Source organism: Parasteatoda tepidariorum, chromosome 6 (genome assembly GCF_043381705.1).
Source record: "Parasteatoda tepidariorum isolate YZ-2023 chromosome 6, CAS_Ptep_4.0, whole genome shotgun sequence".
NCBI lineage: Eukaryota > Metazoa > Arthropoda > Arachnida > Araneae > Theridiidae > Parasteatoda > Parasteatoda tepidariorum.
In genome coordinates this window covers 46,477,797-46,496,809 of record NC_092209.1, presented here as the reverse complement: position 1 = coordinate 46,496,809, position 19,013 = coordinate 46,477,797, and the positions used below count along the sequence as shown (strand labels likewise).

General features: G+C 30.1%; 2 protein-coding genes across 2 annotated transcripts in view; one reads left to right on the top strand and one right to left on the bottom strand.

Annotated features, from left to right (window-relative positions):
* Positions 1 to 559: 559 nt before the first annotated feature.
* The window catches only part of LOC107451329 (uncharacterized), a 108,626-nt gene continuing 90,172 nt past the window's right edge, over positions 560 to 19,013 (bottom strand). Inside the window, exon 2 of the mRNA XM_071182327.1 lies at positions 560 to 1,281. Coding sequence (XP_071038428.1) covers positions 603 to 1,271 — 669 coding nt within the window. The 5' untranslated portion in view covers positions 1,272 to 1,281 and the 3' untranslated portion in view covers positions 560 to 602. The remainder of the gene's footprint in view (positions 1,282 to 19,013) is intronic.
* Positions 9,215 to 10,792, top strand: LOC122272440 (general transcription factor II-I repeat domain-containing protein 2-like). Its single transcript, XM_043056143.1, has one exon. It carries the CDS (start codon positions 9,215 to 9,217, stop codon positions 10,790 to 10,792), a length of 1,578 nt encoding a protein of 525 aa, XP_042912077.1.

The window sequence follows — 19,013 nt, the reverse complement described above, 5'->3', positions numbered from 1 at the left end:
ATTTGTTTTATGATCAATTAAAAAATACGGCATATAAATATTTTAATTGCTTGTTTCTGAACTATAATTAACGCAAAATAAAAAAAAATAAGCAAGTTAAACTTATGCTGCTAATAAGGGTTAAATGAATACTTAGATGTAATTTAGTACTTAAATAAGTCAGCTTTGTAAATTTAGTATTAAAATGATTCATTTTTAAAATTCTTTTAATCAGTTCTTCTTCATAGCAATATAGTTCGTCTCATTTGAATGCAGAACAATTTTGCAATTCTTATTGATTGCAATCATGATTTGCGATAAATTTGTACTGCTATTTCAATATTGCAGTAACATATTAAGACAAATTTTAGGAAAATATTAAAATTTTGGTCGAGTTTAATTTTTATGTTTTGCGACCAATCCTATTACAATATTAGTACTTTTCAGTATTCCTATCTTTATAAGATTTTACTGATAAACGATATAAATTTTATCGGTTTCTTTTTTATAATAAAAAAATTTCAAGCTTATTCATAGAATAAAATTTTCTTAATGCAGCAATAAATCTTTCCTTTTATGATTTTTTTTTAATGTAACGAAAACGGTGGCGTTTACTATTATTTTCAGTATCTTCCACCCGAGTCATTACTTATTAGAACCTGTGTCTCAGGTATGCTGTTTGGAGGACTTGTTGGCGTGGTGCTGGTTTGATTACTTGCTGGTGTCGCCGCGTTACTGTCCTGATTTCCAGCAGCGTCAGAATTAGGTAGTTCTGAAAACTCAGCAATATTGGCCAAAGGTTGAGCGACGTCATCATCCTCGTTGTTACCACCCGATTCACCTGACTCTACATCTACATCTTTTACGATGATCTTTTGGGGAATGTCTGTAAAGTGGGCTTCTGAACAGAAAACTTTTATAATGCACAGAACTGCCCCAATACCCAGAAGAATGAGACCGACTGACTGCGCTGTGGGTACCATGGCACCGACCCCAACGAAGATGAGCACCAGACCGGTGATGAGGAAGAGAGTACCCATGTAGATCAGGAACTTCCGCCTCTGTCTGTCCAAGTCAGTGTCGTATCTCCTGCGGCGGCGAAACGCCCTGACACCTGCATAGTGGCTGCCTGTAGTGCTGATGCTAGGTCCACCCCGTTTCGTGAAGCTTCTGTTACGACCATTTATCGATGAGGTGCTCGAATGGTGACTCTGAGGTAAGTTGAAGCGGCCGAAAGTCTTGCTTTTTTTGCGACCTCGCCTCACGGCGACTGCAGGCATCCCAGAAATCATGTTTTAAGATCTGGAAAGACAAGAAAAAGCAGTTTTAACAAATGTTGAGTAAATAACTAGTATTGTTAAAACACGAACTAGAACTGGTTAGAACACAACTTTTTTTAAAAAAAAAAACTGCCAATACTAACGTTAAGAAATTTAACAACTTTTAATTATTTTAAACATAACAGTGTTAACAAAAAGAACATCATACCAAGGAACAAAACAGAAAAAACATCAGTGGCGTAACTAGATCAATGGTTATCGCATTTTAATTTATTGTCGTTTTCAAATAAATGATCTAGTTCATCGCTTTTTAATTTATCCTCGTTTTCAAAATAAATGATCTTATAGTTCATCGCTTTTTAACCAGTATTAGTTTCTATAAATATTCGTGATTTTTACGATTATTGTTTCACATCTGCATTCTCAATTGAGTACAAGTACATTGCACTGTAAAAAATTTCGGATCAAATTGCGGTAAAATGTATCAGCACTTTGGATGCATCAAACGTAAAATTAATTTCTTCGGTAAAATATTTTACCGTAAGTCTTAAAATATTTATTCAATTAGATCGATTCAGTGATTTTATGGTATTTATTACTATTTTTTGTTCCGATCTATCTACAGATAAAAATCCACAGATTTTTTGTTCCGATGTATGTCCCGGTAAAAAAGGATTTTCTGGTAAAAAGTACCGGCATCCTGAGTGCTGGTACTATTTATCGTAATTTGATCCGGAGCATGTTACGGAACAAAAAAATCTGATATACATTAAATTTTACAGTAATAATTACCGTAAAATCACTGAATCTCTCTAATTAAATAAATATTACTTTAAAAACTACGACAATATATTTTAAGGTAAAAATGGATTTTACAGATGATGCACCCTAAGTACCGTTACTTTATAGCGTAATTTGACCCGGAATATTTTTACAGGAAAGGAACTTAATGAAAATGGCTAAGATTACAAGTAATATAACGAAAGGAATTAGGTATAAAAATTAAGAAAAACCGAACACTACAAAGTTAATGTCCAAAAATCGAATTTCCAGAATCAATCTTACATATCAATGTACCGAAACACAGAGTTTGTGCTGAAGACTCGTATCTGAAGCACTGAAAAATAGAAAGATTCGAATTCTTCGGATAATTCGTATAAACGGATAAATCGAATTTTTCGACATCTTACTGTAAATCGCCGTTGTATATTCAAACTTGTCTGTCAATATTTAATCTAACCACAAATAAACTATTAAACGCATGATTATATTATGAGTTGTATTTTAAAAATACTTTATGGAGGAGGGGAAAAAACGAAACCACCGCTATCGAGTAACTTCTTATACTGTAAAGTCGTAATATTACGAATAGAAATTAAAAAAAATCTATACATTCGAGACTCTACCTTGCACACAAAACGATCTTAGTTTATATTACTTGTCGTGCGCTACATAACTAGGGCCGGGATAGTCTGGTCGGTAGGACGCTGGGGCCATGTCCGAGAGTTCGTGGGTTCGAACCCCACCAGCCGAAGACTTCTCGTGTAGTAAATGGTGACTGATGCACGTTAAATCTGTCGAGTCGCAAAGTCCTGGTACTGGATTGGAGATCAATCGTTCTCTGATTCATTTCAAAATTACGATCTGTGGATGAATAAATGAATGGATGTATGAATGGGTCCGCCCTATAAGCGGGTGTGACGTATGGGTGTGGCAGAAGTCGAATTCTTGGCCAAAGATGGCGCCACTGAACAACAAGAATAATCGCACCCCTCTGCCTAAACAAGGCATACGATCATACGCCAATACGGATGCTACCCTATTACGGACGGTTTCTTCGTATGCTTCTGAACACTTCCTAATAAGGAAGCGCCTCTAGCCGCGTACAACAGCATTTCTGGGCATGAGTTCCTATGCAATTTTAATCTTGTTGATGTGGCGTAACTCTCCTAGCAGTTTGCAACATTTACGCAACCTCCTGTTATATATAATAGTTTTAAACTTGTACATTTCGACAAAAAAATGGACTATAAGTTTTATTTAAAAAAACGTCTGTAGCCTTACAATCAAAACTAATTTCAGACTTGAAATTTCCACGAACGAAATGCGCAACATCAAATATTTGTATAAATGGAACCCAAATTTCCCCCCTTGCTATTTAAGAATAATTCCACCAATAATGAGCACATATTACAATAATTTCAGAGTCATCGGCTAGAGTCAAACTAAACCCATCAGCTGTTTTATAAGTTTTTTAAACTCAAGTCTCATGTTTGGTTAGTTTTGTAGTAAAAGGTATAAATCTAAAACTAATATCAACAATACACATTATCATATTCCTTCTTAGGGATCTTAGAGATTTAGACTAAATACTAAGCATAATTTTCTTTTTATATTGTGAAAATACAGAGCATAGTCCTATACCAAATATATTATTCGTATATTTTAAGATATTGAGTGTTTTTGCGACTCAGCTGTTTCTATACATAATTTTAAACTATCAATTTAACGCAAAGAATCAAGAATTTTTATGAAATCAGTCGAATAGTTTCAGAATAACAAAACTTCAACTATTTTTTTTCTAAATTTTTATTTCTCGAGAACTATATATAGTCGGCAACTTTCAAACTTTTGATTTTGTATGTTTTTTTTTTAAATGATAAAATACATAAATGTCATAATATTCAAGTTTTCAAATCAAATAATAATAAATAAAAATCAATTAATAATAAATAAATGAATCAATTAATAATAAATAAATAATCAATCAAAAAAAAACTCAGTTTTGCATTGAGTTGTCTTAGGATAAATTAGTTTTGTAATTGTACACATTTTTTTTCTCCACGAAACTAATTTATTCTCTTAAATAGTACCAAAGATTCTGCAGAATAAGAAAAAAGTAAAGTTAACGTATTTTTCGAAAAAAAGCATGTTTATTCAAAGAAAGTACGTTTTTGTGTTCGATTTTATAACCGAAGTATTATCATCTTTACAAATCATTGATTATATTTAAGGTTTACCTCTTGAACCAATAAGATAGTAACGCTAAAAATATTAAATAAAAGACGTTAAAAATATTTAAAAAAAACATATGGAAATATTTTATCCAATGAGGTTAAGCGACACGCATTTCTTCATTTTATTGTTTTCTAAAGTTATCATCAGTTGAAGCATATAGACGAAGATAATTCGAAAAAAAAAAAGAAAAAAAAGCAAGAAAAGGGTAAAAACTGACTTTTTGAAAGGTTGCCAGTTGTCTATATCAAAACCTCCCATTTGAAACACAAAAGAAAACCTATTCTTTCAATTTTGATTTTTCTCTTTTTGCATTTTTTGGAATTCGGCCAAAGGTTGAGTAACTAAAAAGCCTTACCTCCATTTCTTTCATTTTGTTGAAACATAGAATTGATTCAACTTTCAGCAGTTTGTAAGTCTATATTACCGCGGATACTTTTGTTAGTTGTTTACGAGTGCGGATTATTGATTTATCGAGTAGTTAATCCAAAGCTATTTAATTGAGCTATTCAGGAAAACACCCATTGACTTATGAATAGTTTCAGAGAAATACTGAATGAATATGCTAAATGATTAAAGTCACTTTAATGAGGTAAAATTTGAAGTATATTAGGACCTAGCTTATTTGAAGTAATTGGGACTGAACTTATAATTGGGCTCTGATAATTAAAATATTCGATTTGTAATAGCAACATCATTATAAATAATTTCTGAAAATCAAGTTTCTCTTAATATCAGTGGTATTTAATTTTAATACAACCACTTAATAAATCCCTTTTTGTTTGAAAGGAATAATGATATTTTGTTTTAAAATTCACTTAAGCTAATTCTCCGGATAGAGGTACTCCTTTGCTCTTATTATGAATGAACAATTTGAATAAAGTTTGATTTGAGTAATCTAGTTATGAATCCTGAGCTGATTTCAATGATTTAGAAGCTAATTTTATTGATTTACATTAATTTGAATTTTTTTTTAAATTCCTTTTCCAATTCTATTTGCTCTACGATATCATATTTTTTTGGTACAGATAAAGTATTTTCTTTTAGACGAAATGGAAGCCATGACCATCAAACTTAGCAACAAAAGTACTAATAACAATATGAGTAAACGAAAAGAAATTGCATTTTCCACAATTCTTTGTCAACACAAAAGCAACCAACTTCAGCAATTAACGCAACATTTATTTGTTACACTAACATAAATGGTGATAGGTATATAGAGATGTCTTTGCTGAAGTCACTTCACTTGCTTGTCCATTGGTAATCAATTATTGATCAATCAGTTACAGATGAACCAATAAGAATACGTTTTTATTGGAAAGGGAATACGACTTTTCCAATAGGAATAGTGCAAACAACTAGTTGACGTATTAAAGATGTTTAATGAACACTTTTACTTATTTTATGTGGGTTAAAATGGCAGTTTAAAATTTGGTATTAAGAAAAAAGTTTAATTTAAAAAAGTTTATTTTAAAAAAAGTTTAGTTTGAGTAAGTCTAGGAAAAAGGTTTATATGAGGTTATATATTTCAACTTGGTGCATTGCGTATTTTAAAAGCCAAAAGCTCTGAATAAAATTATATTGCATCAGCTATTGCTCCGTAAGTGGGTGTGGCTAACGCTTGTGAAATGTGGTCGTAAGTTACATTAATTGGTACGTAATTAGATTTGAAATATGGAATTCATAATTCTCTTTGAAATGCTTAACATTTTCATGATGAAATATTTTATTAACTGAGTCTGAGGAGCCAGTATGGGTAAATTGCAAAATTTCACCAATTATGGATTTTTTTAATGTTCCAAAAATAGTTTTATATGACTATTTGGATATTCTAAAAATAATTTTACAATTTTGCCCAGGACTCAATACTTGGAGGGATATATAGTTCATTAAATTCTAATAATTAGATCGAAAGTTATTCCTTGTCCTCTAATTTATTTCACTGTTTCAATGTGATTTCTTAAAAAAATGTCTTTAAACAGTTTGATTTGAAATTAATTTTAAACAATGATTTATAGTTAGTAATTCTAGTTAGTAGTTATAAGCCTTATTTAATGATTAGTAATTCCTAACTTTGAATATTTAATTGATACTATAATTAATAAATAGTATTTTTGATTAATGTTTAGTAGTTACTTAAAACTATCACTATCCGGGAACAAAGACCTCTAAGGGAGAGAATTAGTGGCACAGATTCAACATCATTCTGTTTTTATCGTTTGTACAAAAGGGAAAATTTTTTACAAAATAGTTAATTAATGGGGAGGTAATAGTTGTAAATCTTAAAAGGGTTAAACTGTGTCTGACTTTGAAAATAAATAAATTATGAGATTTTTTTTTATTGAAATTAAAATTGTCTAGAAACTCAGCAGGGGTATAAATGAATCTTCGTAAAACTAAAAAAAAAAAAAAAATATATGAAAAAATTTGCTCACTATTTTTGCAAGCCGCAGTTGATATAAACATCTTTTCTCTAAACGCGCAATCGGATAAAAGGATATAAAATTATTAATTTTAAATAAAAACGCAAAAACAAAAAACTTCTTTTGTGATATAAATTATGTTGTCCATGAACTAAAAAATTATGTACAGGCGAGTTTTTGAAGGAAAATCCGTATTTGAATGAAAAAATGTAGATTTTAATGGGAAAATTACTCTTTAAGATTATAAAGCAATAAAAAATTTTGCTAGTTTCATCCCAGCATTAAAAAAACAGGTTTTGTTTAAATCAGTCTTTACAATTTGAAAAAGATTGATTTCAGTAAAATGTGTCAAGTTGTTGCATTCTCATTGGTTTGCGCTTTTTTAGTTGAAATGGTAATATTTTTTACAATTTATTAAATATCAATATAATATTTATAATTTGTATTCTTCAGAAGATAAACTATCAATTTTATCCATAGGAAGACTGCTACATCTTTGTTAATTCTTGAAGTATGAAATCAATATTTATAATTTTTATTCTTAGACAGTTCAAATGTTAGTTTTATTAATGGCTAAATCTTTGAACTGACTATATCTTTATCGATTTTTGAAACATACACGCACTAATTTTGCTTTTTTTTAATAAAATTTGTTAATTTTGAAACATATATACAATTTAAACTATCAATTTCATGAATAATTTTTTCTTCTTTTCCATTTACACGCGTTCTCCTCCTTAACAAGAAAATAAAAGAATCTTAAGAAAGTCCGTAAAAATATTAATTTAGCTTATTCATGTGGACTTCGAATTCCTTATCGATTAGAAAATACACACTCGAATAATCTTTGTGAACTTAATCAACTTTTTTCAATACTTATTCAACCAGCCACATTAAATTTTTTTTTCTACTAAACAATCAAACTCGCACCAGTTTGATTTATATTTGTCTAAATATATTTCATTACCAGTCACAAAATTAATATAGTTAGTTCCCTCAACTAGACATTTCATCGACCATAAATCTTGCGAAGTACAAAACTTTCACGGCGTTTGTGCTGCAAATTTAATTAATTCCCCTCTCCAACAAGAGCCATGGGAGAACATGAAATGATGTAATATGAAGTCTCATGGATCTAAAGAGTTGTAAGCTGTAACTTATTTGCAAATATATTGTTTTGGTCCCTTGCCATTCATGCTTCACATACTTCGAGTAACAGGCAATTACTGCCGCAGTTAGCTGAATTGAAGCAGGTATTTGACTGAGATACTAAGGCATTGGGGAGGCGTTTATGTAAACGTTGTCTACTCACGCAGACATTTGAATGCACAGAAATAAATATTTTTACTATACGTTTGGTTTTGAATAATACTTTATGTTCGTTTATGAATATATATACAGTTCTTTGTTAGACTTTTTTTTAATAAAAAAGAAATTATGTTATCCAGGGATTGCAAAAGAATCGAATAAAAAAATAAATATAAGTGATATAATGAGAAGAAATTGTTGAAGAAAATCATCATTCCATCCACCGTAAGAAGACGTTTGCTCTTTGAAAGATACATTTCAGCAGAAATCAATGTGTGTGGTGGTCTTATTGTGTAGAAGAATCTTCTTTAGTAAGAAGCTTTTCCCTTTCTACCATAAACTGCCTTAAATGCGTTTCCATGTTACCCCTATTTTAAGCATTGAACTTGTACTATGATTTGTCTTGAAACTGCCTTTTTAAGTTCGATATAATGCACATGGAAAAAAATTGTGGTAAAATTACCGCACTGTATATTAATGGCAATTTTGGTAAAAGGATCCAAAATTCTGATTAATAAAACAAAATATCCGACATTAAAAGCATTCATTCGATAATTTTCCCGTTCATATGGCAACGGTTTACCAGAAATGTAAATTCAACCGGATAAATGGTTTTTATGCCATGCTCTAAGGCAGGGGTCTCCAAACTTTCCAGCCTTAGGGCCATACTGATTACTTCAGTAAGTTCCGAGGGCCAAAACCATATTATCATTGTTGCCGGTGGTAAAAAGTGAAATAGTCCACTGATGAAAAAAAAGTCCGAAAAAGTACGCAACGTTTAAAAAAGGCTGCAAATCGGACTAAAGTCTGCAAAACGGCAACACTGCATATTATTAATTTTCCTGTCATTATCTGTAATTTCTAGATTAGTCGTAGAGTACGAGCCATGAGGAGTAACGTGACACGACATCTAGTGGACACAAGTGGAAATAGGTAGTGCCTTCTATCGCTAACAGATGGCGCTAATAGCACGTACAGAATAATCTCGTTGGTTCGAGAAAGTTCTGTTGTCTTTCACTCACTTCTAGATGGCAGTAATTGGAATATATAAGAAGGCTAGTGGCTCAACCACAAGTCAGTTCCTATGACACTGTTGTGAAATAAAATAGTGCGTACCTCCTTAAAACGTGTTTGTGCGTGTTTAAGTTTAAGACATCTTTGTAACAGTATTTTGATTTGAATTGTTGCTTTTGTGTGTGATTTAGTAGTATGGAAAAGAAGCGAAAAATTGATAGTGAATGCAGAAAATTCAAAGATCAGTGGAACATTCAGTATTTCGTAATTGAGTCCAGTAACAAGGCGCTATGTTTGATTTGCAATGAAAGCATAGCCGTTCTCAAAGAATATAACATTAAACGTCATTATGAAACAAAACATTTTCAAAATTACTCAAAATATACAGGAAGTTTGCGGACAGAAAAATTCGAAGCTATGAAGCGCGGATTGAAATCGCAGCAATCTTCATTTACAAAACTCAAAACTGAACAAGAGGCTGCAACTCGTGCCAGCTTTCGTGTGGCTCTTGAAATTGCAAAACGTGGAAAACCATTCACCGATGGAGAAATGATCAAAGAATGCATAATTGCAGTAGCCGAAGAAATGTGCCCTGAAAAGGTAAATTTATTAAAAACTGTCAGTATGTCAGCAAACACTGTGGCTCGAAGGGTAGAAAACATCGCTGAAAATATATCCTCTCAACTGTTCGACAAAAATGGACATGTTGAGTGGTTTTCTTTGGCCTTGGATGAGTCAACGGATGTGTCAGATACTGCTCAGGTGTTGATTTATATTCGAGGAGTAGATAAAAGCTATGAAGTGCATGAAGAACTTCTTGATATGTATAGTATTCATGGCACAACTACTGGTACAGATATTTTTAAAGGAGTTGAAATGGCCATTAATCAAAAGAACCTTCGATGGAAAAACTTGAAATGTATTACAACTGATGGAGGCAAAAACATGAGTGGGAAAGATAAAGGAGTGGTCGCTCTTGTGTCAAAGGCTGTAGAAAATGACGGTGGTTCAAAACCATTAGTCTTACATTGTATCATTCATCAACAGTCTTTGTGCGGAAAATGTTTGGATATGTCTGAAGTTCTGAAACCAGTCATATCAACTGTTAATTTTATCAGATCTTTTGGGCTGAATCACCGACAATTCCGACAATTTATTGCAGAGATTGGAGAAAATGACTTACCTTATCATACTGCCGTACGTTGGCTTAGTTGTGGGAAAGTCCTTCAGCGCTTTTTTGAACTTCGAGCAGTGATCGAAATTTTTTTGAATGAAAAGCATCGCCCTCTTACTGAATTACAAAACAACGCATGGCTGTGGAAGTTAGCATTCTATGTTGATTTGACAAAACATGTGAACGAACTGAATTTGAGATTGCAAGGAGAAAACCAGCATCTTCCTGATTTATACACTAATATCAAATCATTCCGGAAGAAATTGATACTGTTTCAATCACAACTACGAAGTAAATGTTTTTCACATTTTAAAACATGTGAAATATTCAGCCACACCACTGAGACTGAGTTTCCTATCGATTTTGCAATCGAAACTTTGAGTGCTTTGAAAATAAATTTTGATACTCGTTTCTCGGACTTTGATGCCATTGCGAATCAAATTAAGATGTTTCAGAATCCTTTTGATACTGACATTGAAACCCTAGCCCCGGAACTTCAAATGGAAATGATTGATCTACAGTGCAGTGATATAATTAAGAACAAATATCAAAACTCATCTTTGCTGGAATTTTATAAGTCTTCCACTGACACAATTTGATAATTTGCATAAATTTGATCGTGGGCTGTTTTCTGTTTTTGGTACTACTTATTTGTGTGAGAAGACCTTCTCCAAAATGAAGTACACAAAAAATGTTTACAGATCTAAATTAACTGATGAATATCTTAAATCTCTTTTAATAATTGGTACAAGTAAAATTAGTCCACAACTACAAACTATTGTCAGTGGAAAATCTCAATTACATAAATCTCATTAGTATTTCACATGTCATTATGCTTGTTATAAGTTATGTTTTTATTTAAAATGAATAAAATGTTAGTTGGATTCATTTCAATAATTTGTTAGTTATTATATACTGAAGTTAAATTTTCTGCATATTATACATGTCTTTACTCATTACAATTCTGTGTTTCTTTATCCAACTTATCACAATAACAATAAGCCTACAACAATGTTATGAGTAGTTAGCCCATGACCATATCAATGTAGATGTCATATTAATAATTATTCAACATAAAATTAGAACACTTCAGTAAACTAAATTTAATTTGCTATAAAAAATATGTTCTCTAAAAGGAGTTTTCAAGTATGCTAGCTCTCCGCGGGCCGGACGAAATCTGTCCGCGGGCCGGATGTGGCCCTCGGGCCGTAGTTTGGAGACCCCTGCTCTAAGGTATCAGGGTAAAATTATCGAATTTTTCACATTTATCAAATTTTATCACATATTATAAAACCATATCTTGTTGTTAATTTTACTAAAATCTGAATCTATAACAATGGGCTCGCCTGGGTTTATGGTTTCTCGCCCAGGAACAATGTTTTCATGGGGCACATTAGGACCCATAATCCTCATAGAACAATCCCTGACGTCTGTAAGCTACTTGAACATAGTTGCAGACCAGGTTCACACATTTATGGCAACAGTTTTTCCTGCGGGGGATGGTGTTTACCTACAGGATAATGCACCATGTCATAAGGGTCGAATCGTTATGGATTGGTTCAAGGAACATTCCAGTGACTTTCAAGTCATCTCTTGGCCCCCAAATTCACCTGACCTTAATCCAATAGAGTATTTGTGGTCCTACTTGGAAAACCAAATTCGTGCTGCTACGCTACCGCCTCGCAATGTGAGGGAATTGCAGGATCAGTTGGTGAGCGCTTGGTACCAGATACTTCAGACTACCTATCAGCACTTTGTGGAATCAATGCTACAGCGGATGCTAGCAGTTTTGAGGGCTAAAGGTGGTCCTACATGTTATTAGTAGGAAGGTCATAATGTAATGGCTCTTCTGTGTATGTTATAACAATACTATAAATATCGTAAATAACTTTTTCTGAAATTATGGCTATTTTTTACTTAAAAAAGTAAATCCAGATAGCTCAAAAATATGAATACTAACTTTATATATATATTTTTTTTTTTTGTAAATTTAATTCCGTTATCTTTTTTCCCTTTTTCTTATGACATTCATGTTTTTCTAATTTAGCTACTTCTTTTAGAGTTTCTCTTCTTGAAATCTAGATTTTGTTTAGTAAATTAAACTGACCTTATTACCTTTAAGACTTTCATATTTTTTTCTTTCTCGCCAAAAAGTTTGCAATTTGGTATGCAAAACTATAGAGTAATAAATATCTCCGACAAAGCATAAAACCAAAATTCTGTATTACAATACATTGCAAATTCATTTTGGAAGATTTTATGCTTTTATGGCCGCAAAGACTAATTGAAAACCGAAATTGGGCATTTCAAAAGGATTCTGCTCCTTCAAACATTTTTTAACTTTTATAAAAACAAATTTTAATCAAAATTAAAATTTTAATCATTTTAAGCAAAAATTTAAAAGCAATCACAAATTGTTCACGTTACATCTTTCGAAGTTTTTTACAACACAAGAAAGGCCAGCTTATACTCCAGACATGAAACTAACAGAATTTTCTGTTTGGTCCCTTTTAGGGAATGTTGTGCTTCAAGTCAAACCCATAATTTTCCTAGAGTTGTGAGTTTTTAATTGACAAATATTAAAAATGGGGAGTAGAAGAGTTTCGTTTTTGCTTGCTAAGCTTGTGTTAATAATATTTAAGGTGAATAAAATAAATGTTAAGTGAGAGAGTTTCTGGTTTTCACTTTGTCTCACTCATACTCATAATACAAAATTGATTATAATTAAATAAATAAATACATTTTAGCCGCTATTTTAATTAATACATAAATTTAATAACTAAACTATTTTTAAGATGGCGGTCTACAAACATTTTTACTACTTTTTCGATGCTATTTTTTAATTCTTTAACAGTTCGAAAATATTGGTTTATTGATGCTTAATAAATCAGAATCGAAGCAAGTTATTGATCAAGAAAATCATTAAAATCTCATAAATCACTTTTTTTTAAAGAAATGATGAAGAAAATTGCTGATCATGAAAAAGGCCCTTCATTTTAAGCTGTCATTTGTAGTAGAAAATAATGTATCATGCTCGAAAGTATTCTTCACAATCTGAAGAAAATATTTACCAATCGTTTATTTTTACCCTTTGGATCATAAACTAGTGATCGGTATTTTGTGGTTTGATAAAACTAATTTTCTACTTACTATATTTTGAAGAACAAATAAGCAAATTTACTTTAATTTTTGAATGTATTTTTAATAAGAAGGTAATAAATTATACTGTTTAACAGTTAATACTTAACCAATATTAAATTTTTAAGCATCCAGAAATAGGAAAAAGAATATGAGATTTATAACCATAACCATTACCAGAAGATGGATTTTTAAAAAAAAATCATATCCAGTTTCATTGTTGCTCACTGTTTCTTAATAAACCGTATTGAAAGTACATTTCCGGTAAAAAAATGAAAAAAAAGTTATTAATGTTTAATTTAAAAGTAATTTTAAAAATAGTTAACACCCGCTCACCAATCCCAATGACTGCTTTTGCGATAACCAAGTATTGTAGGTTCGTATAAGCATATACTGATTGTTCCTTACATGTAAAAAAAACCGAAAAATACGTTCTTTTTCTTCCTGGCACATGTTATAATTAATAAAATACTTGTTCCATCTCTTAACTTCTATATTTCAGTCTAGTAACAAAATTTCCCCTTGATACTTAATGATATTTTTTGTTTCCTGGCATAAAACAGTTTTTTCAACAAGAGTTAAAACTATTCAATTAAAGTATGCGTACGAAAAAAATTAAATTCTGCTTGCTTATGTGTGTTCCCCCCCCCTTCCCACGTCAAAACATCTTCCTTATGATTTTATTAAAATTGATTAGTGAACATAATAAACTTTACTTAATCGTAATCGTTTATTTAAAAAAAAACGTTTAAAACTAAAGGTACCTTGTTTTTACAAATTTGGTGAATCTATAATCGTAATTCATTTAAAAATTAATTTATCAAACTGGCATATGTATGAAATACATTTCGTATCTCATTAAGCAAGAAGCTGATTGAATCTCTTAATCATTTAACGAATATATTTAACTGTAATTTATAATGCTATATTAATGTAATTTGTACCAAAAAATAATAATTGTAGAACGATTAATAAATTTACACACTGATTTAAATAAGTTTGTCTTAAAATGTAGCGTATCAAGGTAATAACATAGAATCAAATTATAATAAAGAAACAACTATTTTAGTTTGAACCTCCTAATTTTAAAAAACAGACAAAATTAAAAATGTAACTATAGCACTTTAGAATAAGAAAAATAAATATAACAGGTAAATACATTTAAATTAGGGATACAAAAATATTAGGAAAATGATACCCTTGTGACTTTTATTAATTTTATCTTGATGACAGCTAAAATGTATGGAAACCAATGGGGGAGAACTGGATCCTACCATTTGATTTTCCGGCTAATGAAAACTTCATCATTAGACGTTATTAGTAGGAGTTATTATCATTGTTCTTAACTTTAGCTTTTACGAGAACTTTCAAATGAATAATGTTAATTTGAGCTAAGTTTTGTACATAAAATTACTTTAATGGCAACAACTCTGTAAAAGTGGAAAAATGATTATACTATCTTAAACAGCAGTCTCATGTTTTGACGATAAAATGCTAATATCTCTAAATAACTTCCCTAAGCGGACAAATCTTTCCAAAATATTTTCTGAATCTAGGTAAGTAAAGTTTTTCACGTAACTAAATGAAAATATGAAAGAAATATATGTTTATGTATTTAAGATGCGGTAAATATAGACCTGGATCTAATGAAATGGATTATTCTAACATAATGTTTCCAAGTATAATTTTTTAAACCGTAATTATTTAAAATACAATCTGTTCTAATATGCAAACATAAAAACTTACCTATCCTTTTTTTTTTAAACAAATGTTTCAAAAAATTGCAGTAAACAGTTTGTTTTTAAAAATAAAATTTTACATAGCAAATAATTAAATGTTCTAAATATGCAATAATTTTCAAGGAAATTGAAATCGTTTGGTTTAAACATTTATTCATTTATTGTTTTCAATTAGCCAAGTTCAAAAACAAGCTGTTTAGAGCATGTTTAGTAAAAATTATAAAACCATTCCGTTAGCGAAAAACAAATTCACAGACTGTAAATACATATTTTTTATTCTATAACTCTTTATGACATTTAAAAATGGATTTGTAACGTGATAGTTTTTTTTCCATAAATATGATGGTAAAGATTTAAAGGAGATAGATGTTTTTGAAAACTGAATTGAAGAAACGCTAGTTCCTTTTCATAGATTTTATGGAATCAAAAATATTTTTCCCATCACATATTTTACTTTCTGTCAAATAAATATTTACTTCAAGGTAAAATTTTTTTTTTTTAAAAAACTGTTCCTGAAATCCATTTTTTGTAGTAGAATTAGTTTGTTTCACTTATTCTTAGATTACTTCAATGATTAATTCGGTATTCTTCGTTTTTCAAATCATTGTTTTAAAATGTTTGTTTTAAGTTTATTGTTTATATTTTTTTCCAAATTTAGTACTTAAAATTCTTTTAAACATGTAGATGTAATGTAACTAAGGCAACAAAATTTGAAGAAATTTTAAAATTAATTTTTAATTATTAATCCTCATGAATATTACGAATTACATGAGTGATAAATTAAGATAAAACGAAAATTGCTCAGAAATCAGTAGCTTATTCTAATATTTTTTTGGATTAAGAAAAATAGCGAAGCAATTTGATAAAGAACCAATTTTTCACAAATTAGAAATTTTGAATTTACTTTGTTCATTCAAATATAATAATAAATAAATACATATTAAGGTATCATACTCTGCATTCAATTTTCATTTAATTATAAGATATAAATTCTATATTTTCATACTGAAATTTTTTATATTTAAAAATCGAAATTTAATTAATATTTTTGCATTAAATGTTACAGGCTCATTTGAAGCACATATTATAAATGAAAAACTAACATTTTACATTAAAATTTCTCACATTTTGCATAAAAATTACTCAAATAGCTTAGTGATAAAATATACACAATACAGTTTAAAGCAAAAACAGTATTTTAAATTCTGCTTAAATATGCACTTAAAGCAAGATTATGTATTTTACCACGTTTATATAAACTTGCCTCCGTGTATGTCTGTCCGGGTGGAATTTTGTAATCAATTTTAAACTAACTTCCTGACTGGCTACAAACTTCAAATTTGGCACATAGTTCAGAATTGGATGACAATGCATGAAAATGAAGAGAAAAAAGACATACAAAGTAAAATAAAATTAAAAATTGAAAATCAAATTATTTTCGAGATTGTCTTTTGTTGTCGATTCCATTATTTCAAATTAGTATTACATGTCAGGTGAAAAGATTTTTATAGTATTTTTATTGGCTGAAAAATCACGTGGTAGGATCCAGTTTTTCCTCATTCATTTCCAGATCGTTTTGGTAGTCATCAGCACTCTTGACTAAGAAAAATAATCTAAATAAAAATATATATATTTTAAAAATCGCGTTTTTTGTAGTGAAGAATAATAATTAAAAATTAATAATTTTTAAAAAATATAAAATAAAAATTTAAAATTAAGAAAATTATAATTTAAAATAAAAAAATTCGAAATAAAAAGTAATATTTTTAAAAACCACGTTTTTGTAGTGGAGAATAATAATTAAAAAAAATTGAAAAACGAAAAACGTGGGGTGAATGAAATACATAACAGTATATATACGAGTACATATACACATTTTCTTACTCATACACATGCACAGCCACATATACATCCACATACATGCACATATACGCATACATACGCATATACACAAACATATTCCACATCCACATTCAGATGCAATTACAATTACAGATATACATACACATATTCTCATGAGCACACCTACACACACTAATATAACATTACTGTTATGTATTTCATGCGCCCCACGTTTTTCGTTTTTCAAATTTTTTTAATTATTATTCTCCACTACAAAAACGTGGTTTTTAAAAATATTACTTTTTATTTCGAATTTTTTTTTATATATCTGTTACTATAAAAACTCGAAGGTTGGTTCGGGTAAAACCTAAGATTTCTTATGGCTTAATGAACGCCCGAAGAAGGCTTTATAATTATTTCAGTTCTGATTTTTATAATGTCTTTGTCAAATAAAATAAAGTTCTTGAGGTAAAATCTAGCTTACCAAAGCCTTCAGGTAAAAACCCGAAACGAGAGATTTGATTTAAACATTGCCTAAATAATTTTTAAAAATTATGGAAAACTTTTCACTAGCGATCCAGGGAATTATTCAATAGTTAAACTTTTTCACATAGGATATGATTTGGGAAATTGCATAAGTATTGCATTGTTTTGTTTTTTAACTTTTTGTAAGTCTTAAAGTTATTGTAATACAGTTCAATCAGCATAATCTAAATCATATTACTTATTTTGATCACTTTATGATTTATATTTTCAATAAAAAAATTAAAGTGTGTTTCAACTCTTTTGAGGCACACTGTATACAATATGAGGTACTCTTCTTTTAAAGAGTGACGTTGGAGATGGTTAAATTGTTTCGTCAATCCAAACACTAAACATATTTATCAATTAATAGTAATCGCTGCTTATTATTTTTAATAATCTGAATAATCAAAGGGTGTGAGTGCCATTGCCTGGCTTATCTTGCACTCAAGCTTTTTGAAGGTTAAGTTCTCTTTTCTGATATACATTTGTCCGGTATACCTTACACTGATATTTTTTACGGTTAAGTGCCTCTGCCCGGTATACCCAGCACCGATTTTTTTAAGGTTAGGTGTCATTGTCCCGGTATTCCCTTTACTGACTGCTGAAGTGAAGGGTTGTAGTACCGAATTCGCTCAGGCTGATTTAGCGGTTTTCACGGCTTCTTTAGCAAACCAGTATTCAATATATTTAAGAATAGAAAATCTTGTCAAAAATAATCTCACGTTTTGGACTTTTACCAAAACGTATTGGTAACTCCTAGGTTTTACAGCGAAGATTTGGTAAAAGTCCGAAATGGAATCATATTGAAGCATAATTTGGACTTTTACCAAACCAATTTGGTAAATCCTAGGTTTGACCTGTAAAATCTAGACTTCTGATTTTTGCAGTTTTATCCATTCTGAATTTCCTTATTACCGCAAACTTTAATATAATTTATTTTGTTTAAATTCCTTTAAATGAAAACGAAATGTTAAAACCGCAAACAATTTTTAAAAAAAAGCAGAATCCGCAAAGCTAATTTGATTATATCAATGAAGAAATAAGTGTAGAAAGGAACGATTTCATAACAATATGCGGAATAAATTTAGCTAACCAAAAAGAAAAAAGACGCATTTAACATTTCTTGAACCTAAAGTATTGGAAAGAGAATTAAGGAAATCGTTGTGGGTGAAAAAAAGCACTAAATGATGATTACCACTGACTTAATCGTAATCTTCATCACGCTTATTTGATTCCTTGATGGTAATGGAGAGCAAGAGATAATAGCTTATTTATTTTTCTTTTGATTACTATATCCGGAAAGTTCTGGGATTTGTGGGATTTACAAACAATAGTTATTGGTGTTTCATATTACACTAGATTAGACATAATTTTGAAAATTTATGTTACTCTTACTTGTTAAATATTTGTTATATTTTGTTAAAAAGCCACACTTAATTTTACATCCTCTGGAATAAATAATAAATTTTAAAAAATTTATTTATGAAACAAATTTGAACGAATAAACATCTTTTGCGAATCGAACTCTATTATTTAATAATAGGCTCATAAATAATTATTTCAATTTGTGTCAGTG